Source organism: Canis lupus, chromosome 27 (assembly GCF_011100685.1).
Source record: "Canis lupus familiaris isolate Mischka breed German Shepherd chromosome 27, alternate assembly UU_Cfam_GSD_1.0, whole genome shotgun sequence".
NCBI lineage: Eukaryota > Metazoa > Chordata > Mammalia > Carnivora > Canidae > Canis > Canis lupus.
The window spans coordinates 5,158,629-5,185,451 of NC_049248.1; the positions used below are offsets into that span (position 1 = coordinate 5,158,629).

General features: G+C 43.3%; 1 protein-coding gene across 1 annotated transcript in view; it reads right to left on the reverse strand.

Moving 5' to 3' along the window:
- LOC611801 (ubiquitin-conjugating enzyme E2 N-like) overlaps window positions 1–26,599 on the reverse strand; it is a 33,546-nt gene extending 6,947 nt beyond the window's left edge. The window contains exons 1-3 of the mRNA XM_038577895.1: window positions 26,583–26,599; window positions 23,607–23,652; window positions 19,552–19,702 (exon numbers count right to left, since the gene is read on the reverse strand). Coding sequence (XP_038433823.1) covers window positions 19,552–19,702; window positions 23,607–23,652; window positions 26,583–26,599 — 214 coding nt within the window. The remainder of the gene's footprint in view (window positions 1–19,551; window positions 19,703–23,606; window positions 23,653–26,582) is intronic.
- Between the last annotated feature and the right edge of the window lie 224 nt (window positions 26,600–26,823).

The window sequence follows — 26,823 nt, forward strand, 5'->3', positions numbered from 1 at the left end:
GGGCATTTTGCTCTTTATCAAGTGGCCAGCATTTGAGCAAGGACTTTATAGGGGAACAATTTCTCTAAACTTAATATCCTTTACCCTGCTTTCACTCCCAGCTGTAATTCATATTAGGGAAATCACACTTTATACTGGACATTCCTCTGAACGCAGAAATTCCTACTATTCTTAAAGAACAAAAAGCCACAGTGAGGAATAAAAGACTTGCCTGGGTTCATTTGGTACTGACCTCTTACTATGACTTCTATGCCTCCAAATAAGGCCCCCCCCCTTATTTTTTTATCAGTCCTTTTGACCCTACATACACAAAATTCAGCTAAATATAGTAAATTAATTTACATAGTCCATTTTCATGCTCACAGAGAGTCAAGGTTATTTTATATCACTTCACTTTCTCTGTGATCGAGTCACTATCTTTCCCGCTTTGGGCCTCACTTTCTTCATCTTTAATAAAAAATGAGCAACTTGATGATTTCAGAGTTTCCCTCTTGTTTGGAGTCTGTTTTTTTCTATTCATCACAGTATTCCTAGTTTCTGGCATGATCCCTGGCATAGAGGGAAAGCTTAATAAACATTTGTTGCATTAGTGAATTAATCCAATTATGTAGTAAATCCATCAATCACATGATATGAAGAGGGAATAACAGCTTAGCTTTAAGTCCTAACCGTGCATTAGCTTACTGGGTACACTTAGTCAGTTGCTTCCCTATTGTAAGGCCAGAGAGGAAACAAGATTTACCCAACATCATACAGCCAGTAAGAGCAGAGCTAGGGCTAGGACTCAGGTCTTCTGAATCTCTTCTATAAAAACGCACTGCTTAGAAATCAGATGTTTAAAAAAAAAATCAAATGTTTTTTTTTAAATTAGGAGAGGGCATCATGTTCTATAGATGATTACTTTTCTATCCAGACCCTAGATTTAGAGCAAAAACTATAAATCTGAAGAACAACACATATGCCTTCAAGAAAGGGGGCCTCCAAGGGCGCCTCTAACCAACAATTTCTTCATACCTGCCAAGTGGAGATAAGCAACCACCAAGTGAGCTAGGTGATGTGGGCTGATCTGACAGCCCTGCTCACCCAGGGTTTGCAGTTTCCTCCTAGACGCAACTCATGTCTAGGCTGGTGACAAAGGCTTCTACTTTACTATCTCCTAGTGTGGGAGCCAGAATCTAGAAAGGAGCCTTGAAAGCAGGTACTTAAGTAAGAACAGTTTCCTTGGACATAAACATTCTGTAAGAGCAGAGGTGGCCTCCATTCTTATTGACAGTGACCCTGGTGGCCAGCTCTCTGCTTGACGTGACCTAAGCTGAAGTGAGGATGTCCCAGTGTCATTTGGGTTCTTTCTGTAAGTTCCCCTTTACCTTCAGCTTTCCCCGCTGCCCTGCAGGTAGGATCATCTTCACCTTCTCCTTATCTGGAACAGCCACTCTGAGAGTAGGTTTGAAACCAGACCCCAGGACACAGTCTCACTAATGAGAGGAACCACAAATTTTGCTGTGAAAGGCATGAGATTTGGGGTCAAACAGACCTGGACTTGCATCCAGTTTTGCTGCTTATTAGCTGTATGACTTCAGGCTAGATATTTAATTCTCTCTTTGGTTTACTCTGTCAAATACAAATCATAACAGCTACTCCATAAGATTTTTGTGAAGATTAAGTGTACAATAGTTCTAAAACATCTAATGCAATGCCAGAAATACAATAAGTACTAAATAAATACTAGCTAAACAATTCTTTGGTGCCCTCCAGCTCCGTGAAGTCCTGAGATCCTTCCCGGGAGTTTAAGAGTTCCTTGAGGGAGGGAAGGAGAAGTGAGGTGGGTTATGGATCCCCTGCTCTAGCTACAGCAAATGCCCTATTATCTGCGTCTGTTTCCCTTCTAAGCAAAGTGAAATCTCTGCTCTGGTTCAGTCCCTTTGTGTAGCAGATGAGGAAGCAGAGGCCTGGGGACCTTAGAAATGTCATATGGCTATTCAAGATGATGCTGGGAACTAATGTCCTGTTGTGGCTGAAAGCACAGGTTCTGCGATTAAGCTGTTTGGGTCAGATGTCTGTTCCATCAGGGCTTAGCTATGTAATCTTGAACTAGTAGCTTATCCCCCTTGTACCTCAATTTCCTCATCTTGAAAATTAAGGATAACAATGCCTGCTTCCAAGGTTTTTTGTGAAGATTAAATAAACTTTTATATCTCAAGTATTTAGAATGGCATCTAATATATAGTGATTGCCAAGCATTAGTGATTATTATTGGAAGACTTGACCCCACTTCCACAGTCTAATAAAATTTAACTATGAATAGGATACTGACGTTTAGTCTGTGCACATCCTTCACTGCAACCTAGAGATGAAAAGAGCTTTTGCTGGCTGTGACCAACTTGGACACAACTTCAAATATCATGTCTCCTCCAGCCCTAAAGCTTGCCCCAACCACCTTTGCTGAGAGAATGGTGAATAGATTTAGTTGAATGAAAGGGAAAAGATCATTCAGGACAAAAAAGATGACATGAGAAGAAGAAAAGCTCTATTCTAAGCAACTTCTTCCTCAACATATATTACGAGGAAAAAACTTGCGGAACAGGGATAAGTGGGATCGTTTGGGCACCATTTTGACCACTAGAGGTCAGTGGAATGTTTGCTAACAATGAAGTGTGGGTTCCTGTGGAGAGGTAGTGTCCACAGCAACATTAGCCTTAGTACCACTACCACCTTCCCTTGGTGGATCTGAGTTTGGTCTGCTTTCCAGGAACCTATACCATGCACATTTGTTCCCTTGTCTCTTCTGTAACCAGGCAGCATTCGTAAGTATTCTGGGCCAAGGTCAGAGGGTGTGGTACACTAAAGATTTCTTTCTCTTCAAAAGCCAACCTGCCTAAATGTTCAAGACTGTCTTCATTTTCTAACAAATACAGTCCAAACTCTTCAAGGCCCTCGCGAAGTTGGCTTCCCTGACTTCTATCCTTCCATCTTCAGCATCATGTCATTTCATCCTCTCTACCTGTCTCTGCTCACTCTCTGCTCTCATCACAAACCCATTTGTAAGACCTTTGCTATTCTCAGATGCCTGCATAAAACACCATAAATCAATCAGTATTCTCCACACCAGATATTCTATAACATGCTGTCCCTATCCTATGCTTGTTACCACACACTGCCGTGTATGACAGTTGTTCTTGCAGTTGCCCTGGCTCATCTGCTAGACTGTAAGCTCCTTGAGGTCTTGGACCATGAAATATTGATTTTTTTTTTTTGTAAATGCACAGTTTCTAGTCTAAATGTGATGTCCATAACTATTTGCTGAATGAACATATGAGTCAAAGAATGAACATGGCCACTGTTCAAACACAGAACATATTTTTCACTATAGCTTACAGTCCCAAACTAGGATGCAAGAACCTCTGTGCAGAAAGAAAGAGATCCAGAAGCTTCCCAGAGGCTATCCACGTCAAGCTGCATCAAGATAAGCTGGTGCCTCAGTATCCCCACTTTGCTGTCATTTACCCATGGTCATGTTCTCTGCCTTTTCCTGGATACAAAATTAGGTTACATATTCTCACCTCCCTAGCAATTAGATTTCATCATGTTACTAAATCGTGGCCAACATAATAGAAACAAAGTGGTGTGTACTTCCTTACAGCTTGGCAAATAGAAGCCTACAAGGTACCATCCCCTATTTCTTTCCCCTAAAGAAAGGACCAAGAAAAGATGGAGCTGGATATATATATATATATATATATATATATATATATATATATAACCCCATGCAAAGGTCATCTGCTGACTATGAGCAAGAAATTAACCCTTTGAGAATTTTTATTTCTCAGTATCTGCTTCATTTGGGAATTAGATTATAATTTTTTACCATGAATATGGACTGTACCTTTTGGGTTCCATTGTTTCAGTGGGCATTAACAGACTACTTTAAAAGTTTCTAAGATAAGAATCTCTAACAATAACATACACTGGCACATAATTTTTTTAATTTAAGATTCATTTGGAATTTTTGTCTAGCATAAAATTTCACCTGAAGTAACTTTGCCTAAAAGAGTCATTTTGATGAACTATAATTTCTGAAAACTTCCTTTTTTATTAGTTGAGATAGCCCCTTATTTTACAACAAAGAGGATTTTGTACATATAGTGTGGATTATTTAGTTTAACTCTGGCCAAAGCGATTTTTATATGTTTTTTTTTAAATTTCATTTATTGGGTCGCCTGGTGGCTCAGTGGTTGAGCGTCTGCCTTTGGCTCGGGGTGTGATACCGAGTCTGGGGATGGAGTCCCGCATCCGGCTTCCTGCATGGAGCCTGCTCCTTCCTCTGCCTATGTCTCTGCCTCTCTCTCCCTCTCTCTCTCTCTCTCTCTCTCTCTCTCTCTCTCTCTGTGTGTGTGTGTGTCTCTCATGAATAAGTAAAAAAGTTATTCATGAGAGACACACACAGAGAGAGGCAGAGACATAGGCAGAAGGAGAAGCAGGCTCCATGCAGGAAGCCCGATGCGGGACTCGATCCCAGGACTCTGGGACCATGCCCTGAGCCAAAGGCAGATGCTCAACCGCGGAGCCACCCAGGCGTCCCAGCAATTTTTATATGTTGAGACATTTGTACACTGCTCAGTACAAAAGCATCATGAACATATTAGTCATTTAACCGTTGAGAATATTTGAACTTGGTACTGCTTGGTACTGAATATACTTAAATCAAATTCTGGAATCTGGGGCTTGGTATCCAAAAGGGAATTAGAACATTTCAAGGTATAACAAGATTCATATTTGAACCTTAGTATGTATTTTTCTCTTAGTATTACCAATGAATGAAGCTCTAGTAAAGTAACCAAATGAGAAGGGAAAGAATAAGAAAATGAAAAATGAAGAAAACAAAACAGTGTCACAGGGAGGATGGTTTTAACTTGAGAAAGACTCATAGTCACGATAGAATGTCCCAAATTTCAAAAATCTGCTTCTCTGCCAAAATCATTGCATTTCTTGGTTGATATTTGAGTTTTAAAAGGGTCAAATCCTTTTATCTTCTGTATCTTTAGAAAGCAGCAAGAGAAGAAAGCATGGGTCTCATCCCCCAGAGAGAAAATTGTCACTTCTTAATTTTTTACAAAATTTTCTTGTCTTTTCAATCAACTTTCTATCAAATGTAAATACAAATTTAAACCTAGACTTTTTATAGGATTTTCCCTCTTCATCCAAGTGATGTCACAAATCAGTGTAAAATCAATGATCCAAGATGCTTGGTGGATAAAAATAATCCTAGTTATTTCTGGAGGGTGAATTGACATAAAAAATTGCATTGGTTACAGTATGTTCTAGACCTGGTTCTATTTGACTGTATGTGTACGATGATGCAAAGTTGAAACCGAGCTGGGAAATTTCATTCTAGATCTCACTAACTACTGGAATCAATGTTTTAATTTCTTAGTGGAAACTTTCAGTTGCTTGATTCTGTAATTGAGAATTTTTTTACTGTTCGACATCATTTATGTTGTATTACAACACATGTATAAAAAGTAACCTGTGGATTATGCTTTTCCATAACTTTTTAAATGTATGTATATATATGTAATGTATAATGTATATTAAATGAATTCAACATGCATAAATATTTTTTAACACAACAGTGAACTATTTGCACCTTTTGATAGTGCTTCTACTTACTTGCTTTGGCATAAAGAATGAACCTCTGTATCCAGATAATGTTATCTGGAATTGCTCTTAGATGTAATGCCAATTAATGTGAAATCACAAATAAACAGTACTTTAAATACAAAAAAAGAAATTAACTTTTTGATAGAGCACAAGCATAGCTCTCTGGGCTACAGGAAGGATGGTGCCTTTGAGGGATTCAAAGGTCAGGGATTCTTTTTTTCCCTTCGCTGTTGCAAAACAGATGAATCATAGAACTTTAGAGCAAGAATGAATGTACCTAACCCTCAAATTTTATTTAACAGATAAACAAATTCAGGACCAGCGAGATGAGTCAACTCGCCCAAGGTCACACAGCTACTTGGTAGCAAAAACAAGATTAGAATGTAGGCCTTTTTCTCCTTCTATATATCAGGCTTTCAAGGGTGTCCCAGAGTAAGCCAAACCAATTCCTGAGAAGCCAGAGCACTCAGTTGTTATATTTCTGCCTTGCAGCATAAAATAATTCAGGAGACTGCCCAACTACTGAGAAAATGCCAAGCAAAGATATTAAGTTTCTATATGATAAGAAAAAATAATGGCTTGCAACCCTGGAGCACTAGGAATCCAAGATTAAAACATTAAGCCAAGTGTGGCAGGAATTGTGGCTAGAACACGAAAGATGTTTGGGAGAATAGACGATAAGTTAGCTGTAGGAAAAAGGGTCCTAGAAATGTCCTTTGGCTCAGTTTTGAGCCAGCCCCTGGATCTCATCTCCATAATGACTGTATTAGTCTGGAGGACCTGTACAGGAAGCTTCCATCTTCTAAGAGAATTTATAAAATAATCATGAACAAAATGTTGGTAGAAATACGGACGGTAAAAACATTGTGGTTTGGTTTCAGATGGAAGTAAGGAACACATTATTGGAAACCAGAGGAAAGGCAGTCCTTGTTATAAAATGCTAAGAGCTGGGGCTCCTGGCTGGCTCAGTTGGTTGAGTGTCTGCCTTTGGCTCAGGTCATGATCCTGGGGTCTCGGGATCGAGCCCCCGAGTCAAGCTCCCTGCTCGGCAGGGAGCCTTCTTCTCCCTCTCCCTCTGCTGCTCCCCCCTGCTTGTGTGTTCTCTCTCTCTCTCTCTTTCTCTGTCAAATAAATATATAAAATATTTAAATAAAATAAAATGCTAAGAGCTTGGCTGAATTGTGTTCGTGTTCTAGTGTTTTGTGTTCTAGTGTTCTTGTGCTTTGTAGAACTTGCAAGAGATGAAATTTTCTATTTAGCTGAGGAGCTTCCTAAGCAAAGTGTTGAAAGAGTGGCTTGGTCCCTTCTAACGGCTTACAGTAAAATGCAACGGGGAAAAGTCATTGGAGACAGAAATGTTAATCAAAAAGGAACCAGAACATGGAGGTTTGGAAGATTCTCAGACCATACATGTTGCAAAAAATAAAGTTTGCTCTGAAGAGATCTCTAACAGTGTGGCTGAGCAACCACATAATAAAGGATCATGAGTGCAACTCATGAGTCTAATCTGCCTTTTCAACAGATGCCAGAGGAGATGGCATTATACCAGTCAAGACCCTGCCAGTTTGAACTAAAGGGGACAAGGAAAGTTGGGAGGAAATGCATGAAAGCTGTTGGACTTCTTAGATCCTACAAGATGAGACCATAAAGCTATTTGGCTATGAATTTGCGCTATCCTTCCAGAAGAGGGAAGAAGGGCCCAAAGGCAATTCAGAGGGGATCCCTGGGTGGCTCAGCGGTTTAGCGCCTGCCTTCGGCCCAGGGGGTAATCCTGGTGTCCCAGGATCGAGTCCCACGTCGGGCTCCCAGTATGGAGCCTGCTTCTCCCTCTGCCTGTGTCTCTGCCTCTCTCTCTCTCTCTATGTCTATCATGAATAAATAAATAAGATCTTTAAAAAAAAAAAAAAAACTATTCTCAGAACAACAACAACAAAAAGGCAATTCAGAGATCATCAGGGCTGCCACTCCCACCCCAGGCCCAGAGTGCATAGGCCCAGGGATCTGGAGGGAACAGGCAGGGGCAAGGCTATCTCTACCTCTTTGTGAAAGAATGGGACCACTGCAGAGAGTCACAGCATGGGCTATCCTCCCCACCCCCACAGAGAGCCACTGCACATTGTGCAGCCATGGGTATGATGCTGCCACCATGGTGAGCCTAGAGGGCGGAGTGTTGAGCCAAAGATGATTATTCTTGAACTGTAAGATCTCATGGAATTTGCCTTGCTAGGTTTTGGACTTGCTTGGGACCCATTACCCTTGCCATCTTTCCAATTTCTCTCTTTCGAACGGGAATGTCTATTCTGTGCTTGTCCCACTATTGTCCTTGAAAGTACATCTTATTTGGTTTTATAGGTTTACAGCCAGAGGGGAATTTTGTCTCAGGATAAAAAAAATACCTCAAATCTCATTCAAATTTCATTTAGATTAGGACACCTGGGTGGCTCAGTGGTTGAGTGTCTGCCATTGGCTTAGGGCATAATCCTGGGGTCCTGGGGTCCTGGAATCGAGTCCTACATTGGGTTCCCTGCAGGGAACCTCTGCCTATGTCTCTGTCTCTCTGTGCATGTGTCTCATGAATACATAAAATTTTTAAAACAAATTTTCATTTAGGTGGCATTAAATGAGACTGAGCTTTAGATGTTAGAGTTAATGCTGGAATGAGTTAAGACTTTGGGGGCTATTGGGATGAACTGTATGCACTCTGCATGCAAGAGGGACATGATCTGGGGGGACAAGGGACAGAATTCTATGGATTGAATTTTGTCTTCTTCAAAATTTGTATGTTGAAGTTCTAACCTCCAGTAAGATAGTATTTGGAGATTGGGCCTTTAGAATGTAATTGGGCTTAGAAGCTTAGATGAGGTCATGGGGTAGAGCCCTCATGATAGGATTAGTGTGTTTATAAGTCATCAGATCTCTCTCTATCTCTCTCTCTCCCTCTCCCTTTCCTTCTCTCTCTCCATCTCCCTCTCCCTCTCTGCAAGGACACCATTGTCAATCAGCCAGGAAGAGGGCTCACACTAGGAACTAAATCCTCCAGCACCTAGATCTTAGGTCTAGGTCTCCAGAACAGTGAGAAATAAATGTTTGCTGTTTAAGCCATCCTGTTGATGGCATTTTTTTATAGCAGCCCAAGCTGACCAAGAGGGGTTTGCTAAGGTCCTCACAAAGAAAACCACTGGTTATGCAACTGACAGTAGACAAATCCACAAATAACATGGAGAGGGAGAAATTGAAAAAAACACATGGATCTTGGGATAGAAATCAGAAACACAAGTCATAATTTAGCACTAGTATCTTTATAGGGGTCACAGATACCTGAGGTATTTGGGTTTTTAAAAAGTGAGGTTAAGTGCTGAGAGATCAGGCATCTCATATGCTTTTCAAAACCATTTCTTTTAGGAAGTCTTTCCTAGCCTCCCACTGGTTTCTCCCTGAAGGTTTAGGAATTTACAGAAATATTCCCCACATCATCCACCAAGCCCTATCATGCAATGTAGGCAGGAATACATATTATTTTCTTGTCCCCACAGAATGACAGCAAAAGCAAAGTGCTCATCTCCATCTCATTCTGGGCTGCCCTGTACGTAGCAAAAACCTCTCCCGTGTTTTGTTTTAAGGCACTTTATATTATCTTCATTGACCTTCCTCACAAACGCTGTGAAGTGATTGGTACCACTAGTCCATCTTTTTTTTTTTAGTTTTTATTTTATTTATTTATGATAGTCACAGAGAGAGAGAGAGAGAGAGAGGCAGAGACATAGGCAGAGGGAGAAGCAGGCTCCATGCACCGGGAGCCCGACGTGGGATTCGATCCTGGGTCTCCAGGATCCCGCCCTGGGCCAAAGGCAGGCGCCAAACCGCTGCACCACCCAGGGATCCCTAGTCCATCTTAAAGATAAGTACATCAGGGCCCAAACAAGCTAAGTAGCTTGCCTAAGGTCATACCATTAATAAATAAAAGAACTGGGACCCCAGCCCAAAGTATGTAACTCCAGAGAATATACATTTAACGCCATGTAGCACCTCTCTCCACGCATGTATGTAAGTGTGTATGTGTGTGTACACACGCACACAAGTGAAAGGCATACAGTGGGAGGACAGGGGAGTAATTTCTTTGTGTCTATTTAAACTCTTTGAATAAAAGTTCCACATTAAGGGGTTGATTTCTATTACTTATTAATAAAATCACCTTTTTTGTGTTAATACTTGTGTTTAAAAGATACTTACTATTGAAAAACTCTTTCTTCCTGAAATGAAGACTGGGGAAAAGATATGACACAGAGGCAATGGCATTGGTGATTGCCATTCCTACTCCTTCATCCATTTATTCTGCAAATGTTCATTGAGTCCCTTTCCTATGCTAAGCATAGCATAGGTGACACAGGCCTCCCTGGATACAAGACCTGGTCTCTGCACTGGCCATCATCATGCTCTAGACTCTACAACTGGAGTTGATCTTTCCATGAGGGCTAGTTAGGGTAGCTTCTGACCAGAACTCTCTAGTACCTGTGTAGACAATCTTTGTGGCAGATGGAGCCTTTGCCCTGGCATTCAGTGGCAACAAGAAAAGAATGTGTTTTCATTCTTCCCAGGCTCTACCTGGGTGTGGTGGGTGCTGCTGTCACTAGAAGGCTTCTGTAAATAAAGCCTGCTTAATCTCCTTAGCCGGATGGTGGTGTCAGCCGGCTTGGAGCCGGCAGGAAAGCGGCACCATGCTTTAGATTCCCCAAATTGTTAGAGGCCGTGGGTGAGCCACAGCAGATCCCACATGAACAGAGGAACCTGTATTGGCTTGCCCAAGGGAGGGGAGTAGAGTTCAGGGTTTTCTCTCTGTCTGCTGATCTGGGCATGCTCTGTGAGGCGTCTTCACCAATACAGAGGAGCTGAGCAAATTCTCTGGATGCCAGGAAATTGAGCAGTTTCCAGGAGCACCAACATTGCCACTTCCTCCCCCACTGGATAATTCTCCAGGATTTACACAAGAAACCTGAAATTCTCAGCCTGACCGTGAGGCTCACCACACCATGACATACCTGGGGTTGTGTAGCAGTGGATCTCAGAAGCCTATACAGCTTGTGGAGCCCTCTTTAAGAAAAAGAATATAAGATACCTAGGGCCTTTCCCAGGGTCATAGAAGGGGTCTGCGGCAATGAGGGGGACTGAAGCTCAAGCTTTATTCATGAAAACACCCACTTTTGCCCACACTTACCTTTCTAGGTCTTTCTCTTGACCTCGACATGAATTCCTCCATTCCAGCCAACATTTTTACTCAGTGAGCATCTCCCATATCCTGTCTGGCATTCTTACTTATGTTTCCATGAGATAAGCCTGTATGTAAAATGATCAGTAACTCTTTGAGATGCTTCATTAACAACAATAATTTTTAGAGTGACTATTTCATTGGATGCCTTCTCTGTCAACATTGTGCTAGATACTTAACATCTTGTAAGATAGGGATATATTAAATAGTATTACGTTCACATTGTGTGTTATACCTTAGAGATGTTAAATGGCTTGTCACTGGCCCCACAACAAGCAAGTAGCAAAAAAAAAAAGTGTAATTTTAAAAATTACATTTTCCAACTTCAAAGTCAATGCTCTTTTATCTACACCAAACTGCCTCTGTTCCTTTCTGTGTTCCCTATAATGGCCCCCTCAAAGCACAGTGCCAGACATATGGTATTGTTCTCCAAATCACTCATACCTGGATGAGAATGTCTCAGAGGAAACAGAGCCAAATGGTTGTAATTTGGTATTAGAAAAATACTAGACCTCTTAAATGTTTACTATTTAATGGTTATTAATTGGCTGTTTTATCAGGCATCCTATTTCTGCTTTCCACATGCACTGGCCCAGCCTGTGTGTATCAGTTGGCAATACTACAATGATGCTGTGGGGGCCGGGGGGGATAAAAGTCTGAAACTCAATGGCATTCAATTATAAGCATTTTTCTTGCTTCTGCATCTATAGGTCAGCAGGGGCTCAGCTGATGTAGGGTGACCTGGGCTTGCCTTGGCTTCTAACCTGCTCCACATGTCTTTCATCCTCCTTGGGCCAGTGGTTTTCCAGCGTAAATTCATCCCAGGATAAAGGTGCACAAGAGGGCAAGACCAACCATCTAAGTATATTCAAGCCTTTGCTCATGCTATGTTTTCTAGCATGTTGGCCAAAGAAAGTCAACATGCCAAGCTCAAAGTCCGGGGCAGGGAAGAACACCCAGCCTACAATGAGACCACAGCAAGGGAGAGACATGTTGCAGGGGGTGTAGGGCTGAGACTACTGATCTGTATACCACAGTGTAGAGTCAAAGAGAAAAATGCCTGCAACTCATGTCAGAACTCTCAGTATAGGTTTCCAGTCCATTCAAAATATCATTCTTTTCAAAATTCTCCAACCATTTTAATTTCATATACAAATAAATATATGCTATGTAACAGTTTCAGAGAAGAGGGGGAAATAGGGCAAGCACTGAAAAGTCAAAAATACTGGGTCACCCAACTTCCAAGAAAAGCAGACCAAGTTGAAATCTACTCTTGGAGACTATAAAGGCAAATCCTTGGGAAGGAAGCCCAAGCTCATTCCCAACTGTCCTGGTCTTATCTTGAGGAGCAAGCACTCCCAATTCTCCACCAGAAAAGATTGGTAAGGAACTTTTCAAGTCATTTGATATCAAGAAGTGAGACAGTTTGCATTCTTTCCCTGGACCATACTCTGATTAAAAATATGGTGTCCTACCTATATTTGAGCTAGCAATCTGTCTGTTAAATTGGACTAATTCTAGCCTGGGGGGATGTCAGGTAGACAGAGGAAAGCAACTGGAATGCACTCACAATAAAACAAAGGAACAAAAGGTGGAAAGGCACATTGGAATTCTTGAGGAAGAACCCCATACTTAAGTTGTCAGGAAATGCAATCTTCTTTTAAGACTGTTTTGTCATTGTCACTGGAAATTAATGTCAATGATCACTTTTTAAAATATCTTTCAAGAAATACGTGTAGTAACTATGCATTTTTCCAAAGTCCAGAAATAGATGCACCAAAATAGTAAGGGGATTATTTTTGTATAATGAAATTATAAGCAGTTTTTTATTTCTCCTTTATTTTACTTTTACCTTCTGTTTCTCCTCTATTGACCTCATGTTAATTATATAATAAAAAAGTGAGGGAAAAAAATAAAATAAAATAAAATAAAATAAATAAATAAATAAATAAATAAATAAATAAATAATAAATAAAAAGGTGAGGGGGAGGTTAAGAGAGGAAAAGGAACAAACTTAATTTTTTTTTTCCAGAAATGGACAGTCATGGAGCAAACGTGTTTATAATGTATCCCAAAGCATAGTCTTCAGACACTGGTTCCCCATGCTATTCATAGTTGTGTGTTAGTGGTGATGGCTTCTGAGATAAATAAATCTGGGGAGGGTTGTCTTAGAACAAATTAAAACTTAAAACAAAGAAATGAAAAACCTGCAAGAGTGAATAGTGAAGAATAAGCAACATTCCCAATCATACTACGCAAATGATTCCTCCTTCACAAAGTAGCTCTCCAGAGCAGCACCCCTTTAGAATTGTTATTTGAGGCTAACATTGCCAGAGTATCCATTCTGGCTTAAAGAATGACAAGTCATGATTGGATTGTTTGTTTCTTTGGTGTTGAGTTTAATAAGTTCTTTATAGATCTTGGAAGAAGATGTGGTTTATGTATACAATGGAATATTACTCAGCCATTAGAAACGACAAATACCTACCATTTGCTTCAACGTGGATGGAACTGGAGGGTATTATGCTGAGTGAAGTAAGTCAGTCGGAGAAGGACAAACATTATATGTTCTCATTCATTTGGGGAATATAAATAATAGTGAAAGGGAATAGAAGGGAAGGGAGAAGAAATGTGTGGGAAATATCAGAAAGGGAGACAGAACGTAAAGACTGCTAACTCTGGGAAACGAACTAGGGGTGGTAGAAGGGGAGGAGGGCGGGGGGTGGGAGGGAATGGGTGACGGGCACTGGGGGTTATTCTGTATGTTAGTAAATTGAACACCAATAAAAAATAAATTAAAAAAAAAAAAAAGAATGACAAGTCAGTTAGGCAAGGCAAGTAGACTGGATGGTAGCCAGGACACCTGTGCAGGTCTGTATTGCCCTCCCTTGCACTTTGTGGACCCTCTCTCAGACCATCCCCCTCCATCCTGTACACACTCCCCTCTGCCCTCACAGAGCTTCAGTGTCAGAACCAACCTGGCAGCCTCTCCATGTGCAAACTCCTCAGCTAGGCTAGATGCTGCTCTTGTGTACTCTTGTAGCAACCTGGGCTGCCCCTTTACATAATATAGATCATTCATTTTTCAAGCCATTATTCATTCAACATGGAGTGCCTTACACGAGCAAGACACTGTGCTAGGAACTACGGACACAAAAGAAAAGCACTCTCTTCACCTTCTTGGAGTTTAAATTCTATTCAGGAAAATTAATAGGGCAATAAAAGAATCAATAAGAATAGTCATGAGTTGGTAGTTGTTAAAACTGGGTGGTGAATAAATGGAGTTATTTTTACCATTCTCTCAACTTCTTCAAATGTTTAGAATTTTCCATTAAAAACGGTTTTTTTTTTAAATAAATACAGGAATCACAAAAATGCAAAATTATATCTATGTCAAGTTTCCCAAAGAAGACGTAGATGGTGCAATAAGAGCACATAATGGGGAGATCACTATAGGTAAGGGAGGTTTTCCCAGATGAAGCAAAGAGTGAGCTGATTTCAAAAGAAGGAACAGTCACTGAGAAGCCGAAAGACAGAGGGAGGAACTTGCAGCAGAGCGGAACAGCAAGAGTGGAGGGCTTGTCGTGGAGGGAGGACCACACACAGGGGCTGAAGGAAGCCAAAGTGACTGGAGCCCTGGGGAGGAGAGAGAAGACACTGGGAGAGGTGCCAGAGAAGTAGGGGCCAGACCAGGTCTCCTCCTCCACTAGCTGGGGACCACCAAAAGGAGCGCTAGGTCCCTTTGGTTCATCTGTAGCCTTGAATAGTCTCTACAGTGTCTGCAGAGCAAATGCACAAATGAATAAATAAAGACTGAATGAACAGACCATGGTCAGACAGAGGGGAGCCAGTGCCAGGTGCAGCTAGGTGGTCAATGTCCTCAGACGTTCTGTCCTAAGTGACCCCCTTCCCTGTCTATCCATTTCCACCTCTGAGACTAGCAGTGGTTGACATCAGAGAGCCAGTATTCCCCACCTCTGATGTTTCCCTCCATATGAAAGCACCTCCACCCAGAGCTGTCATAGGGCATCCTTGACCCTTGGCCTCTCTGCATTCCCTCACTGGACGGCCACTTCCTCTTCTTCTGCTTGCAGGACAGCTGCCCACAGAGCATGCTTTCTGCCCTGCTCCTCCATGTCCTTGGATTGACATGAGGCCTGTCCCCAGGGAAGGCAGTCTGCCCACTGCTGGTGCTTTATATTAATTAGCCCCATTGCCCATAGATATAAACCACATTCCCTGAAAAATCAATAATAAAGCGATGGTTTAGCCCTGATCACTTCCTTCTTTGTCTTAGATCTCTGATGGTTCTGAATTGAGATGGAAAAGAGGAGTTCCGTTTATGGAGCCCTCCCAGAGACCTCTACATCGACACTTCCACTATCCCTCCAAGGGAACATCACCCTCTGGGGCTCCCAGCATTGGCTTGGCCACCTGTCTTAAGACCTCAAGGCCACAGCCCTACTTCCCTCAAGCTTCCACTTAGACTTCCTATCTCTGGCGCTCCTAGGTGGCTCAGGTGGTTATGTGTTTGCCTTCCTCAGGTCATGATCCCAGGGTCCATTGGGCTCCCTCTCCCTCTGCTCCTCTCCCTGTGTGCTCAATCTCATTCTCTCTCTCTCTCTCTCTCTCTCTCTCTCTCTATATATATATATATATATATATATATATATATATATATATCTGTCAAATAAATAAATAAAATCTTTAAATTTTTTTTTTAAAAAACCTTCCTATCTCTGCTTTTGGTCCTTGCTGGAAGAACTGACTCTCATTCTGTCATTCATTTATTTACTAAGTAAGGTGGAGAAGGTTCCTCCTCCCAGGGGCCTGCCATCCAGGGAGAATCAACCACAAGAAAGAAGCATACGTAAAAAACAAGATAATTTCAGAGACTAATAACTACCCTAAAAATAATATAAGGCAGAGTGCCTGAGTGGCTTAGTTAAGCATCCTACTCTTGATCTCAGCTTATGTCTTGATCTCAGGGTCTGAGTTCAAGCTCCACATTGGGCTCCACACTGTGTGTGGAGTCTACTTTAAAAAAAAAATATATATATATATATGGCAATGCGATGGAGAGTATCTGTGGGCAACTTCAGACTAAGTACCAGGAAGTGGTATTTAAATGGAAACTTGAATGAGAAGAAAGTAGCCATGCAAACATCTAGAGAAGGAGCATTCTGGGCAGAGGGAACCATATTTGCAAAGGGCCTGAGGTGGGAATGAGCTTGATGTGTTTGAGAAAGAGAAATAGAGATGCTATGGCTGAAGCACAATGAAAAGAGGGGAGCATGATGGGATTAGAAATTAGGTTCAGGGCCAAGCTGCACGGGGTCCCCTGTGAGGCTGTGGTGAGGAATTGGGAGTTTGGGTCACAGTGCAATGAGAAGCCATTGGGTGCTTTCTTAACTGGGAACTCCGAGAACTTTGGTGTTCTTGACCCTAGACTATACTCCCTCTAGCTTGAACCCTCTTTTGGAATATATCACGAAGAACCCTGAGCCTTTCCCATGGTGTTCACTGTTCTCGTAATGGATGGTTACTCTTGTCAAGTAGAAAATGAAATTATAAATCATTAAGAATTCAAGTTCTACCCTTTCAGTCATATCCATGGTTGCTTGTTGGGCTTTTCTTAGTTTGTTTTTGTTTTGATTTTTAAGCATTACAGTAAAGGGTCAATGCGTAATGCAAACAAGTGAGTCAGTGACAGTAAAGTATCAGACAGTTCTGAAGAAAAATCTTTGGGACACCTTCAGGTCTCCAGACTGGGCAACCCCCTACTCTGTGTATGCATCTTTCTAGTCAGGGGCAAACTCTGAAAAAAATAAAATAATATGCAGCAAGAATGGGCAGGAAAAACAAAAGGGAGTGCCAATTATTTCAGTTAAAAAGAACAAAGAAACTGGAAGTGCATCCTCCAGAGAGACATATTACAACACTGATGGGGAAACCCCCTCCTTAATCAACGAAGCACTCTGAAAAGCAGACCTGAGCAGAGAGGAGGGGAAAAACATAGATAGTTTCTAAGTTCCCTTGTGGAGTTTATTGTTCAGAGCAGATATTATTGGGGAATGTAGGTGGTGTGGGTGGGGGAGCAGGAGAGAATCTCATGTTGGGATTGTACCACCCAAACTGAAAACTCCACTTTTCTCACTCTGCTCTGTCAAGAACCAGTTCCAGGCACTAAAACAAAGAGGCATCCTCTGGAAGCCCCAAACCCTTAAAGCACCTCCAAATTGGCTTTGCACTCGATAACTTGATTGGCTATAGAGTCTTCAGGGTCACCTGTCACTTCCAGTAGATGAGGATGAGGCTTTTGTCTCTAGTAAGCAAGTGTCCCAACCAGAAGAAAGCTTCAGGGCTCATAGTCTCCCTCTATCATAGGCAAAGTGGAACTTCCCTGATCTTAACAAGTCCCGAGATCACAGGGATCTCTAATTTGTACACCTTCAGAGAAACTCAGTGAGGTAACCCCCTACTCCCCTAAGCTGCAAACTTTCTAGATTCACATACTTCCCAAATAGTTACTGTGCAGCTGGAGGCAAAAGGTTTCAGAATTATCTAGAGCACTTCTTCCTTTGATCTGTGTGCCATGCTATCAGGAGCAGAAATCAAAAAGAAGCATTCTGCTTTGCTATGCAGCCAAATGAGGAACCTCTAAATCCCCTGGAAGGTCCCCCTTGCTTGAAGTGCCAGCAGGGCAGCTTGGCAGGGAGCCCAGCTGAGGAGGCTGTTAGCCTCTTCTTCTTGCCGTCAAGATCTCTATCTACAAATTGCCTTATGAGACCTGCCAGACAGAGATGGTGAGAGAGAGCTGTTGGGGAGACCTGGATAGGCCAGGTACCAGTGCAATCAAAAGTGAACAAAGCTATTACGAAAAGCAAGGGAGGTATGCAGGAAAGCCAGAATGTCCCACACTTGTTTGAGTTTAGTTCCTGTCTGGACTTGAGGCAAGACGGATGGGGTTTCTGAAAATGCCCCTTTCCTTTCCCTCTTTCCAGGTTCAATTCATTTCGATCCAGCAAACTTCTACTAAGTGTCTGGAATGCACCAACCTGACTCTGAAGGTAAACGGATGTCTATGGCAGTGTTCCCCCCAAGGTGGAAAAATGGGCTAGCTAGAGCAGGGCTCGGCAACCTACAGCCCCCAGGTCAAATGTGACCCACTGCCTGGTTTTGTATAGCCTACAAGCTAAGAATGGTTCTCACTTTTACACCTGTGGTTTTTTTTTTTTTAATCAAAAAAGGAATTATACAAAAAAAAAGGAATTATATGTTGTGGCATATGAAAATAATATGAAATTCAAATTTCAATGTCCATAGATGAAGTGTTATTGGAACACAGCCATACTTGTTCATTTACCTACTGTCCATGGCTGCTTTTGCCTTACAGAGACAGAACCAACTAGCTGCACCAAAGACCATCCGACCAGCAAAACCTAAAACATTTACTCTCTGGACCTTGACAGAAGTAATTTGCCAACCCCTGGACTAGAGTTATGTCCCCAGCAACTTTTGCACAAAAGGTCCATTTCCAAAGTTAAGGAAAATCTCATGCTGTCTAAGTATTCTCACATATTCTATTATTTCTAACAAATGATGTAATACCTGGTTTCACTGCCACTCTGCTATGTTTATGTTGAGTTTTTTAATATTCTGGTGGGGCTGAGGGGAGGGACTCAGCCTCCCCTGGTTTAGAAGAGAGATGGGAGTGAGTTCAAGGTGAAGAGGCAAGTACTGGTGGTGGTGAAGCGTCCGGGGCCACATGCAGAGACCGCATGGGTTCAAATCCAAGCCCACCAGTAACGAAAGTACGACGTTGGGGAAGTTGCTTCACTTTGCTCTGCCTCAGTATCATCATCTGTAAATTGGGCATAATAAAAATATTTACTTCACAGGATTTTCCCAAAGATTGGTTAATTAAAAGACTTAAAGTACTTAGTAGAGGGCCCATTATTATTAGCGTTAGCTAGGATTATTAGTGAGAAATGTCATAACTCCTTCATTTTGTAAAGCTGCGATACTTGCACATTATCATTTAGTGATTAGTGATGCTGGCTAATGTTTACATTGCTCTTCTAATGAAGGCAGTTTGCTTGTTTGTTTTAAAACAATCTTTGGCAACAGGTAAAAGGGAATTTAACTAGTTATAAAATTAAGACAAAATCTCTCTAGAGAAAAACCATCAAAAAGACATGACATAAGTTTTTTTCCTACAGTGTAGACACAGACAGGGGCTAGCAGACAGCCAAGCCCAGCAAGATAAGCAGGATGTGTTTTTCTGTTGAACATTAAAAGAACTTTCTTGTGGCATCAAAACATAGAGCATAGGGTTAAAAAAGTTAAAGACACGTCAACCCTGATAGACACCCACAACAGAATAGAAAAGCTAGTTAGTGGCTGTTAAAAATAAATCTGGGCACTCCTAGTCAGTGAGCATTTTATTCAGAACTGTTTGGTAAATGTGAAGTTAAATACCAAGTCTCTTGGTGCATTATATGATTTTGAACATTGATCTAATTTGCACAAGTAGATACTGGAGAGTTATTTAAATGGGAGATAAGAGTGTAAAAAAGAATTACATTCTTGTAGAAAGAGCACTGAGGAGCCAATTCCACGTTTCTAACTTCTCTTCACCTGCCGGAAGCTCTTGAAGCCTGTATACCCAAGGGCAAGCACCAGCACTCTTTGAGATGGCAGTTCCCCTAAACTCACGGCAAGGGCTAGGAAGAGGAAACCATCATCCTCTGCAAGGCTTGCTGTGTAGCCCCCATCCTTCTGAGTGACGGTCAATAGCACAGTGTGACAAAGAGGGCGGTGACTGTGTCACAAAGAGCAGCCCTTCCACCAGCAGCTGTGTGACCTTCAACCAGCCATTTCCCTCTCTGGCCTTTGCTTTCTCATCAGACAGAGGAAGGGAGTCGACCCGTTGAACTTTAGGTTTCCTCTGAATTATTTAATAGAAGCCATGACCTTTAAGCTGCAAACTGGCAACATGACTCTTGTCATCTCCGCTACTGTATTTGGTCAACTCTTGAGGGTGGGTAGCCGGGGCAGGTGCAGGCAAAAGGAATGAGTAAAATGACAAAGGCAATTGACAGATATTCTAAAAACTTTATTTTCTCTTTCTCTGAAAGAAACTCATAAGAAACCAAGAGGATTGGCTTCAGTTTGACCTTTCTGCCTTCTATTAAACATCCGTCATGGGCTGAGCAGAGTGTGATATGGTCCCCAGTGGATGAACTGCTCAAAACTCTGTTCATGGCAGCCTTCTGTATTAATTAATTGCACAATGGCCAAGATTACTTGGGTAATCCATGGAGATCCCTTTAATGATATCATCTATGGCATTTATGATTTTGGAGGGACCATAAGTTGGTATGTCCCATTTTTTCCCCACCCTCCTCTCTTCCTACTGTCTACCTGCCTATGTATCTGCTGCTTTCCTTTGCCTTTACAGAGGTCAGACTATTTCTTACATGTTAGGATATGACCTGCAGGGGACTCTGGGATGATAGAGACCACTAGTTGCAGTCCCATTGCTTAAACAGAACAATCATAAAGAAAAGCCTGGGAGGAAGAATTTGCTGCTATCCTGTTGGAGCTTCACTTCTCAGACCTGGGGAATCCATCACACCCCTATTTTTAAAGAAAAGAAAAAAAATAATAAATATCCTCAAAGAGAGACCTACCCTGGGAAGAGGGCTACCCCCTCCCAAATTGTGTATCAGGGCAACTATTAGGCAGGGTGGGAGTAATCAGAAGGCAAATCAGACTTGAAAGGTAAATTACTGTTTCGTAAAAAAAAAAAAAAAAAAAAAAATGAACCCATGCAGTGGTACCTGCATCCCTCAGGGAAAAGTATTGCCTGCAGAAAAGTGAAGATTAGCAGCTCCATAGGGGACGTTTTTGAAGTATTGGAGCAGAAGTTTTGAAGTACTGGACTTCCCATCCTTGAGAACACCTTTAAACCCCATGAAGACAGGATTTTTTTTTTCTTTTTTATCTTTGCGTTGGTTGATATTACCAAAGTACTCGGAACAGTTCCTGCTACAAAGTAGAGAGAGTCTGTCCATTTCTTGACTATGATGAATGCTGCTAAAACCCAGGAAACTGTCTCTTTCCATTTACCTGAAGCTTGCTGAAACCCCACAGTATGTGGAAGAGAAACAGGTACCAACAGGTGCTAGCAGAGACTGCTCCTTCTTGTGTACTGGTATCCTGAGTGGGTATCTGAGGTCAGTTCTTCAGGAAACACTCTGAGCTGGAGGTTTACAGAAAGTTTGCCAGGCAGTGTTGGGGGTTGGTGGGGGGGTGGTGAGTAAAGAAAGTAGTACAGTCCCAACAGCCTCAGATGACCCGATGTGGGGTTCTGGAGATAAGATTAGTTCTAGGAGTTGTCCTGCCCTGAGGAAAAGGGGAGCAGGTCTTTATATACCTTTACATACATGTGTGTCACTGGATGTGGGCTGCCCCTGTGAAGCACATGAGCTTGGGTAAGGTGGCTTCAGCAAAGGGCAATTCCTAGAGATGGGCCAACCACCCACACTTCCAGCAGCTGAGAGAATGAGTGCTTCACCCTAGAGTGGATTCTGGGCAGTAAGTCACAGCACTCAGCACAGTAGGCTTTCCCTGGAAGTTTGCAGGAAGGGAAATTTTCATTATCTGAGTACCACACACTGATAGGGTGGCTGACTCACCTGGGGTTCCATGGTAGAAGGACACAGATTTCAATTCTGGCTCCCTTAATCTGCTGATGGGAAAAGAGGGAGACCACAAATAGATAGGAAGCTGCAGCACTAGGCATGGACCCAAAGAGGGACTAGAGTTAGCATCACTACAGCTTCTGGACACCTCTCCTGACCACTGCCCTGACCAATGTACTCCAGTCTTTTGTTGCTGTTGGTGTTCCTCCTTTCAGCTCTCTGCTCAAGATCTTAAGTATTTGGAAAAGGGATCAGATTGGTGTAGTTTAATTCATGTACCACCCCTTGGCATGGAAGGAATGGTCCCACCAAAATTGCACACGGTGGGGGTGGGGTGCCCCGAGGAAGAGGAAATATATGTTGAGACACACACATACATTCACATGCATACACACATACACAAAACAGTGGGAAATAAGTAGCTAGGTGGAGGCTTTCTTTTCCCCACCGAGTCAAAAAGGTGTGAACAATGGACTGAGACCTCACACTGGTGCAAAGGGGATAGTAAACACCTTGGCAAGAGTCAGATCACACCTCCAGGTCACCAAAGCAACAGCATTATAAAATTAGCATGACGAAGGGTGTCTCGGTGGCTCAGGCGGTTAACCATTGACTCTTGATTTTGGCTCAGGTCATGATCTCAGGATCTTGAGATCAAGCCCCCCATTAGTCTCTGCACCATGCATGGAACTTGCTTAAGATTCTCTCTCTCCGTCTCTCTCTGCCCATCCCTTACTTGTGGTGGCTTGCACAAGCACACACACTCTCTCTCTAAATAAATAAAATGAAAGAAACATGATGAAGCTCTAATAATCTAAAGAAGTTTTCATCCATAAAGGAGAAGGAAGACGAAAAGGAGGAGGAGGAGGAGGAGGAGGAAAAGAAAAAGCAATGTCTTCTAGCTGGGAAGTTTCACATCACAGTTTTCTAGAGAACAAAATACTGACATCCTTTTTCAAGATAATGAACAAATAAAAATCAGACCCTCCCTGCAATTTTTTTTTTGCTGCCCTTTGCCTTTTTTTTTTTTTAAGATTTTATTTATTATTCATGAGAGACACAGAGAGAGAGAGGCAGAGACACAGGCAGAGGGAGAAGCAGGGAGCCCGAAGTGGGACTCGATCCCAGGACCCCAGGATCACACCCTGGGCCGAAGGTGGCACTAAACCGATGAGCCACCTGGGAGTCCCTCCCTTTGCCTTTTGAGTTGAGTGATCCCACAGAGGTTAAGACTAAGAGAATGACAAAGGAATGGAGTTTCTGTTCATTACTCCAAGGGGCCATTGCATGTGGGCCAAGGCTCACATAGTGTAGTGTTCAGACGCTGCGTGGGTGCTGGAAATTATATTTCATGCAGCTATTTCTCCAGGATGCAAAGAGATCTCGTCATTGAGCCTAGCACAGTGTCAGATGGAACAGGAGCTCAACATGTGTTGGGAGTTATATAGGGAAGGGAGGAAAGGGCCAGGAAGCTTGTCCTTGACCCACCAGCATTTAGAGGATCCCACATCTTACTCAGACAGGATCTTCCCTGACCAGCAACTGTGTAGAGACATCTAGAAACAGACTTGAGGGAAGGAAAGCAGGGATTATTGAGGAATCTCCCTCTGATTATCAGAAGAGTGTAAGTTTTAGTAAAGCATAAGGTAGATGACATTCTGAGAGTCTTGCACTATCGATGATTTATTCAAAGAACTAACTACTAAAGGGCTAACCTGAGGGGAAGGCTTGGAGTAATGAGAATATATAAGCCACTTCTAATCTAATAATTCTATGCTACAGACGAAGACACTAAGGTCTAGAAAAATAACGTGAACCTCCACTTCTGGCCAAAATGGAGCAGCACAGGCCATATTTACCATTCCACTTAGAGCAGACAAAACAATCCTCCAGGATCAACATCTGCCTCTCTCCTCTGAAGACCAACTCAGGACTGAAAACAGGGCTAGGACTAGCGTGAAGGAAGTAAGACATACCTGCACAAATGCCTCCTTAAATTTTGCACCCTTGACCTCTGCTTGTCTGAGGGGATGATTACGTATGGTTGAGGTAAAGCTCCAGGTAAAGAGGCAGAGATCTTAACTGGGTGCTCTGAGCTTCACTGCTCATTTGGTTTGGGTTTGAACTTTAATAGCATTTACATTCATACCAGCCCCCCTGCTTCTTCCACCTGAGCCTCCCCCACCGAGAGTGCCTCCCCACCTCCCCATCCCCAGTGTGGCTGCTGCCTGGAGCCACATCCTGGTTGGGGTCACCTCCCCCAGTGCTGTCCTGCCAGAAGCTCACTTCCCTGTCTTCCTGGAGCATTGGCCACCTGACCATCCCTAGCATCCATCCCTGCTTCTTTTCCCCGGCACAGACATTGTACTCATGGCTCCTGTCATTCACTTTCTGCAGTAAGTAGTCCAAGTATAGAGAAATTTCCAGCAGAGTGGACTGGACTGGCCCTTTCTCTTTTGTGCAGATGATAATTTGGGGTGACAGGTGGAGTTTGGGAAAGGTGTGGTGGAGGGAGTATGCTAAAAGGCAGTATAGATGCCACTGTGGTTAGACATCTGTTTTCTAGCTACCGCGGGACAGTGGAACTGCCCCTCTCTCTAGAAGTCAAAACAAAACTTAGAAAACCCAGGGCAAATAGCCTTTCTGTCCCATACTTCCCAAGCCCCCACCCCCACCCCACCTCCCTTGCTTTGCTTGTAGCTCAAGTCCTCTGCAGATACCAGTTTCTAGCCAGCACCCCGGGTCACCCTCTGCCCAGATGGAGGGAGGACAGATGCCTTTCCCTTATCACAACCAAGGACGTGACTTACCATAACAGAATCTTGGGTTAGGAAGGCCCCCTCAAGGGTCATTTCATGAATTCCCCTGTCTCCAGCTAAGTTTTATTGTACTCCTCTACAGATAGCCCCTTGGCTGTCTGCCCTGAAGTGGCCCCTGCTTATTCATACTTCTGTTCCAGTGATGAGCAACTCCACGAGTATGTGACAGACAGTGACCACCTTTTGGAGATCTGGATTAGATGTTATATGCTCTAATGCAAGATCAGTTTCTCTTGTCTTATTCCTTGTAGAGACAGAATAGAAAAGGCTGGAGGAGGACCAGAGGAAGGAGTGGAAGTCAAAATCAAAACAGTTGAGTCCAAGGCTAAGGGCACTAGGCTCCATCTAAACCCTTACTACTCAGAGAGTGGTCCACAGACCAGTAGTATCATCAGCTTCTGCTGAGAGCTCAGGAGAAAAGCAGAGTCTCTGGTCCCACCTCAAACCTAATGAATCTGCTTCTGCATTTTAATCAGGATCTCCAAGTGATTCATCTGTACATTAAAATTTGAGATGCACCGGGCTAGGGCTTGTTCTCCATTACTCACTGCCAGCTTTGGGACAGGAACCTCAACCGAGAGCAAGATCATGTGTGTCCAAGTGTCTGAATCTCTTCCTACACCACACACACTTCTCTGAGCTGGTCCCAGCGATCCAACCCCAGTCCTGTGACTTTGAAGGTAGGTAGGAATGTTCCTCCAGGTGGATTGATCCATCTGTCTTTGCTCACCTGGGAGAAACACCTCTCCCCCGCCTCACCCCCCACCCCCGTACCCATGGCCTTGCCAGCTACGCCTCTAACATCACCCCACTTTGGAGCTGTCTTTGCACTTAGTACAGGGAACTCCATTTTGTTGGGGGGTGATTTTTTTCCCTTTAAGCGTGTGTGATTCATTTGAATTGCTTTTTTTTTGTTTTTTTAACAAGGGGTTGTTATTGTGTCTCTGAATGACACCCTTGTGGCCCCTGTAACCCCAGCTCCCTTTGATGCAAGGCCTCTGTTTTATAAGCATCAGGGCTCTGCCACCCGGACCTGGTGAGGCATATTTAAAGCTGTTTAAATTGACAGACCAGGCAAACAGGATTAACTCTGTGGGCCCAGAAGGGGAGGTGGGGGGCTGGGGGTGAGCTACAGAATGGTTTACATGGATGAGCAAAAGGACAGCCGGCTGGGCTGGGAAGGGGCCTATCACCGGAGCCAGCCAAGAATTCTCTATCTGGGAGGTAGGCAGAGAGCTTGCAATCTGCTGGTGATTGGATTAGGCATGGTGTGAAATTCGGAGCAGGGCTGCGCCGCTGGGGCTGGGGCCCAGGCTGCTGTGGGGCCAGGCTGCTGAGGCCCCGCTGAGGAGACCGTGTGGGGAGGCCTGTCCCTGCCCCAGCAGGCCTTGGAGACCGCCTCAATGTCACAGCCCTGGAGGCTCCCCCACCGCTAGGCCCCCTTGTCCCCACCCCACTGCATCTTCGCCTTCCGAGCATTCTCAGGGAAGGCAGAGACTGCCTGGCCCCTATTCACAGGGCTCCTGTCCCCATGGCCTAGAGTGAGGATCCTGGCCTTTCAAGTCTCTGAGTCCCCAAAAGCTGTCTCCTGAGATCTTTCTTCGCCTTTTCTTTGTCACTTTCTGTGCTCTTCCTCTTTTTTCTTGTTCCCTCTTGCACAGTCTGGTTCATTCAGCAGGATTCCACTCCATCTGGATTTGTTCAAGAGCCCAATTCAACTTGTGTTTTCCTCTTTTTCAAGGATTGGGATGTTCTGATTAACATCTTTGAGGATTTTGAACCTTCTTCCTGAAGCCTAATCAGGCCACTGGGGCTGTGGGGAGTGGGTGGGTGGGTGGGTGGGATTTATCATCGCTCAAAGTTGACAAGGTTTAAGTCTTTCTGGAAAAGTCAATGACACCAGGTGCAAGTCTAAAAAGGGGGGAAAATGTTGAGAGGAAGAAGTTGTGGGGACGAAAATGGATTTTATGGGCATTCCTAAACCCACCCCTAGTGACAGGGGCTCTTTTCGTCAGGAGACTGGTGGTGAGGCAAACCGATGGCCAGAGTGTGGACACCTGGATCCTGGGCAGAGGCCTGAAGCCCGTCACGCCCCTACCAACCTCTGACTCTTGTCACAGGAAACAAACAAACCTCCCAGCAGCCGTCATGCCCACTCCCAGAAGTCTTTCATTTCTGACTCTGGCAAAGTACAATTTTGGTCAAGCTACTATTCTTCTCCACATCAGTTTCACTGCGTGGGAAGCAGGGAGGCTAGTGATCACATTCCCTCATCTGCTTTGAAAAGCTACCAATCTTTCGATGCGTGGGAGACCTCCAAAGTTCATCTGGTTATATGGCCATAGCATCTTGTGGCTGGAAAGGATCATAGGAA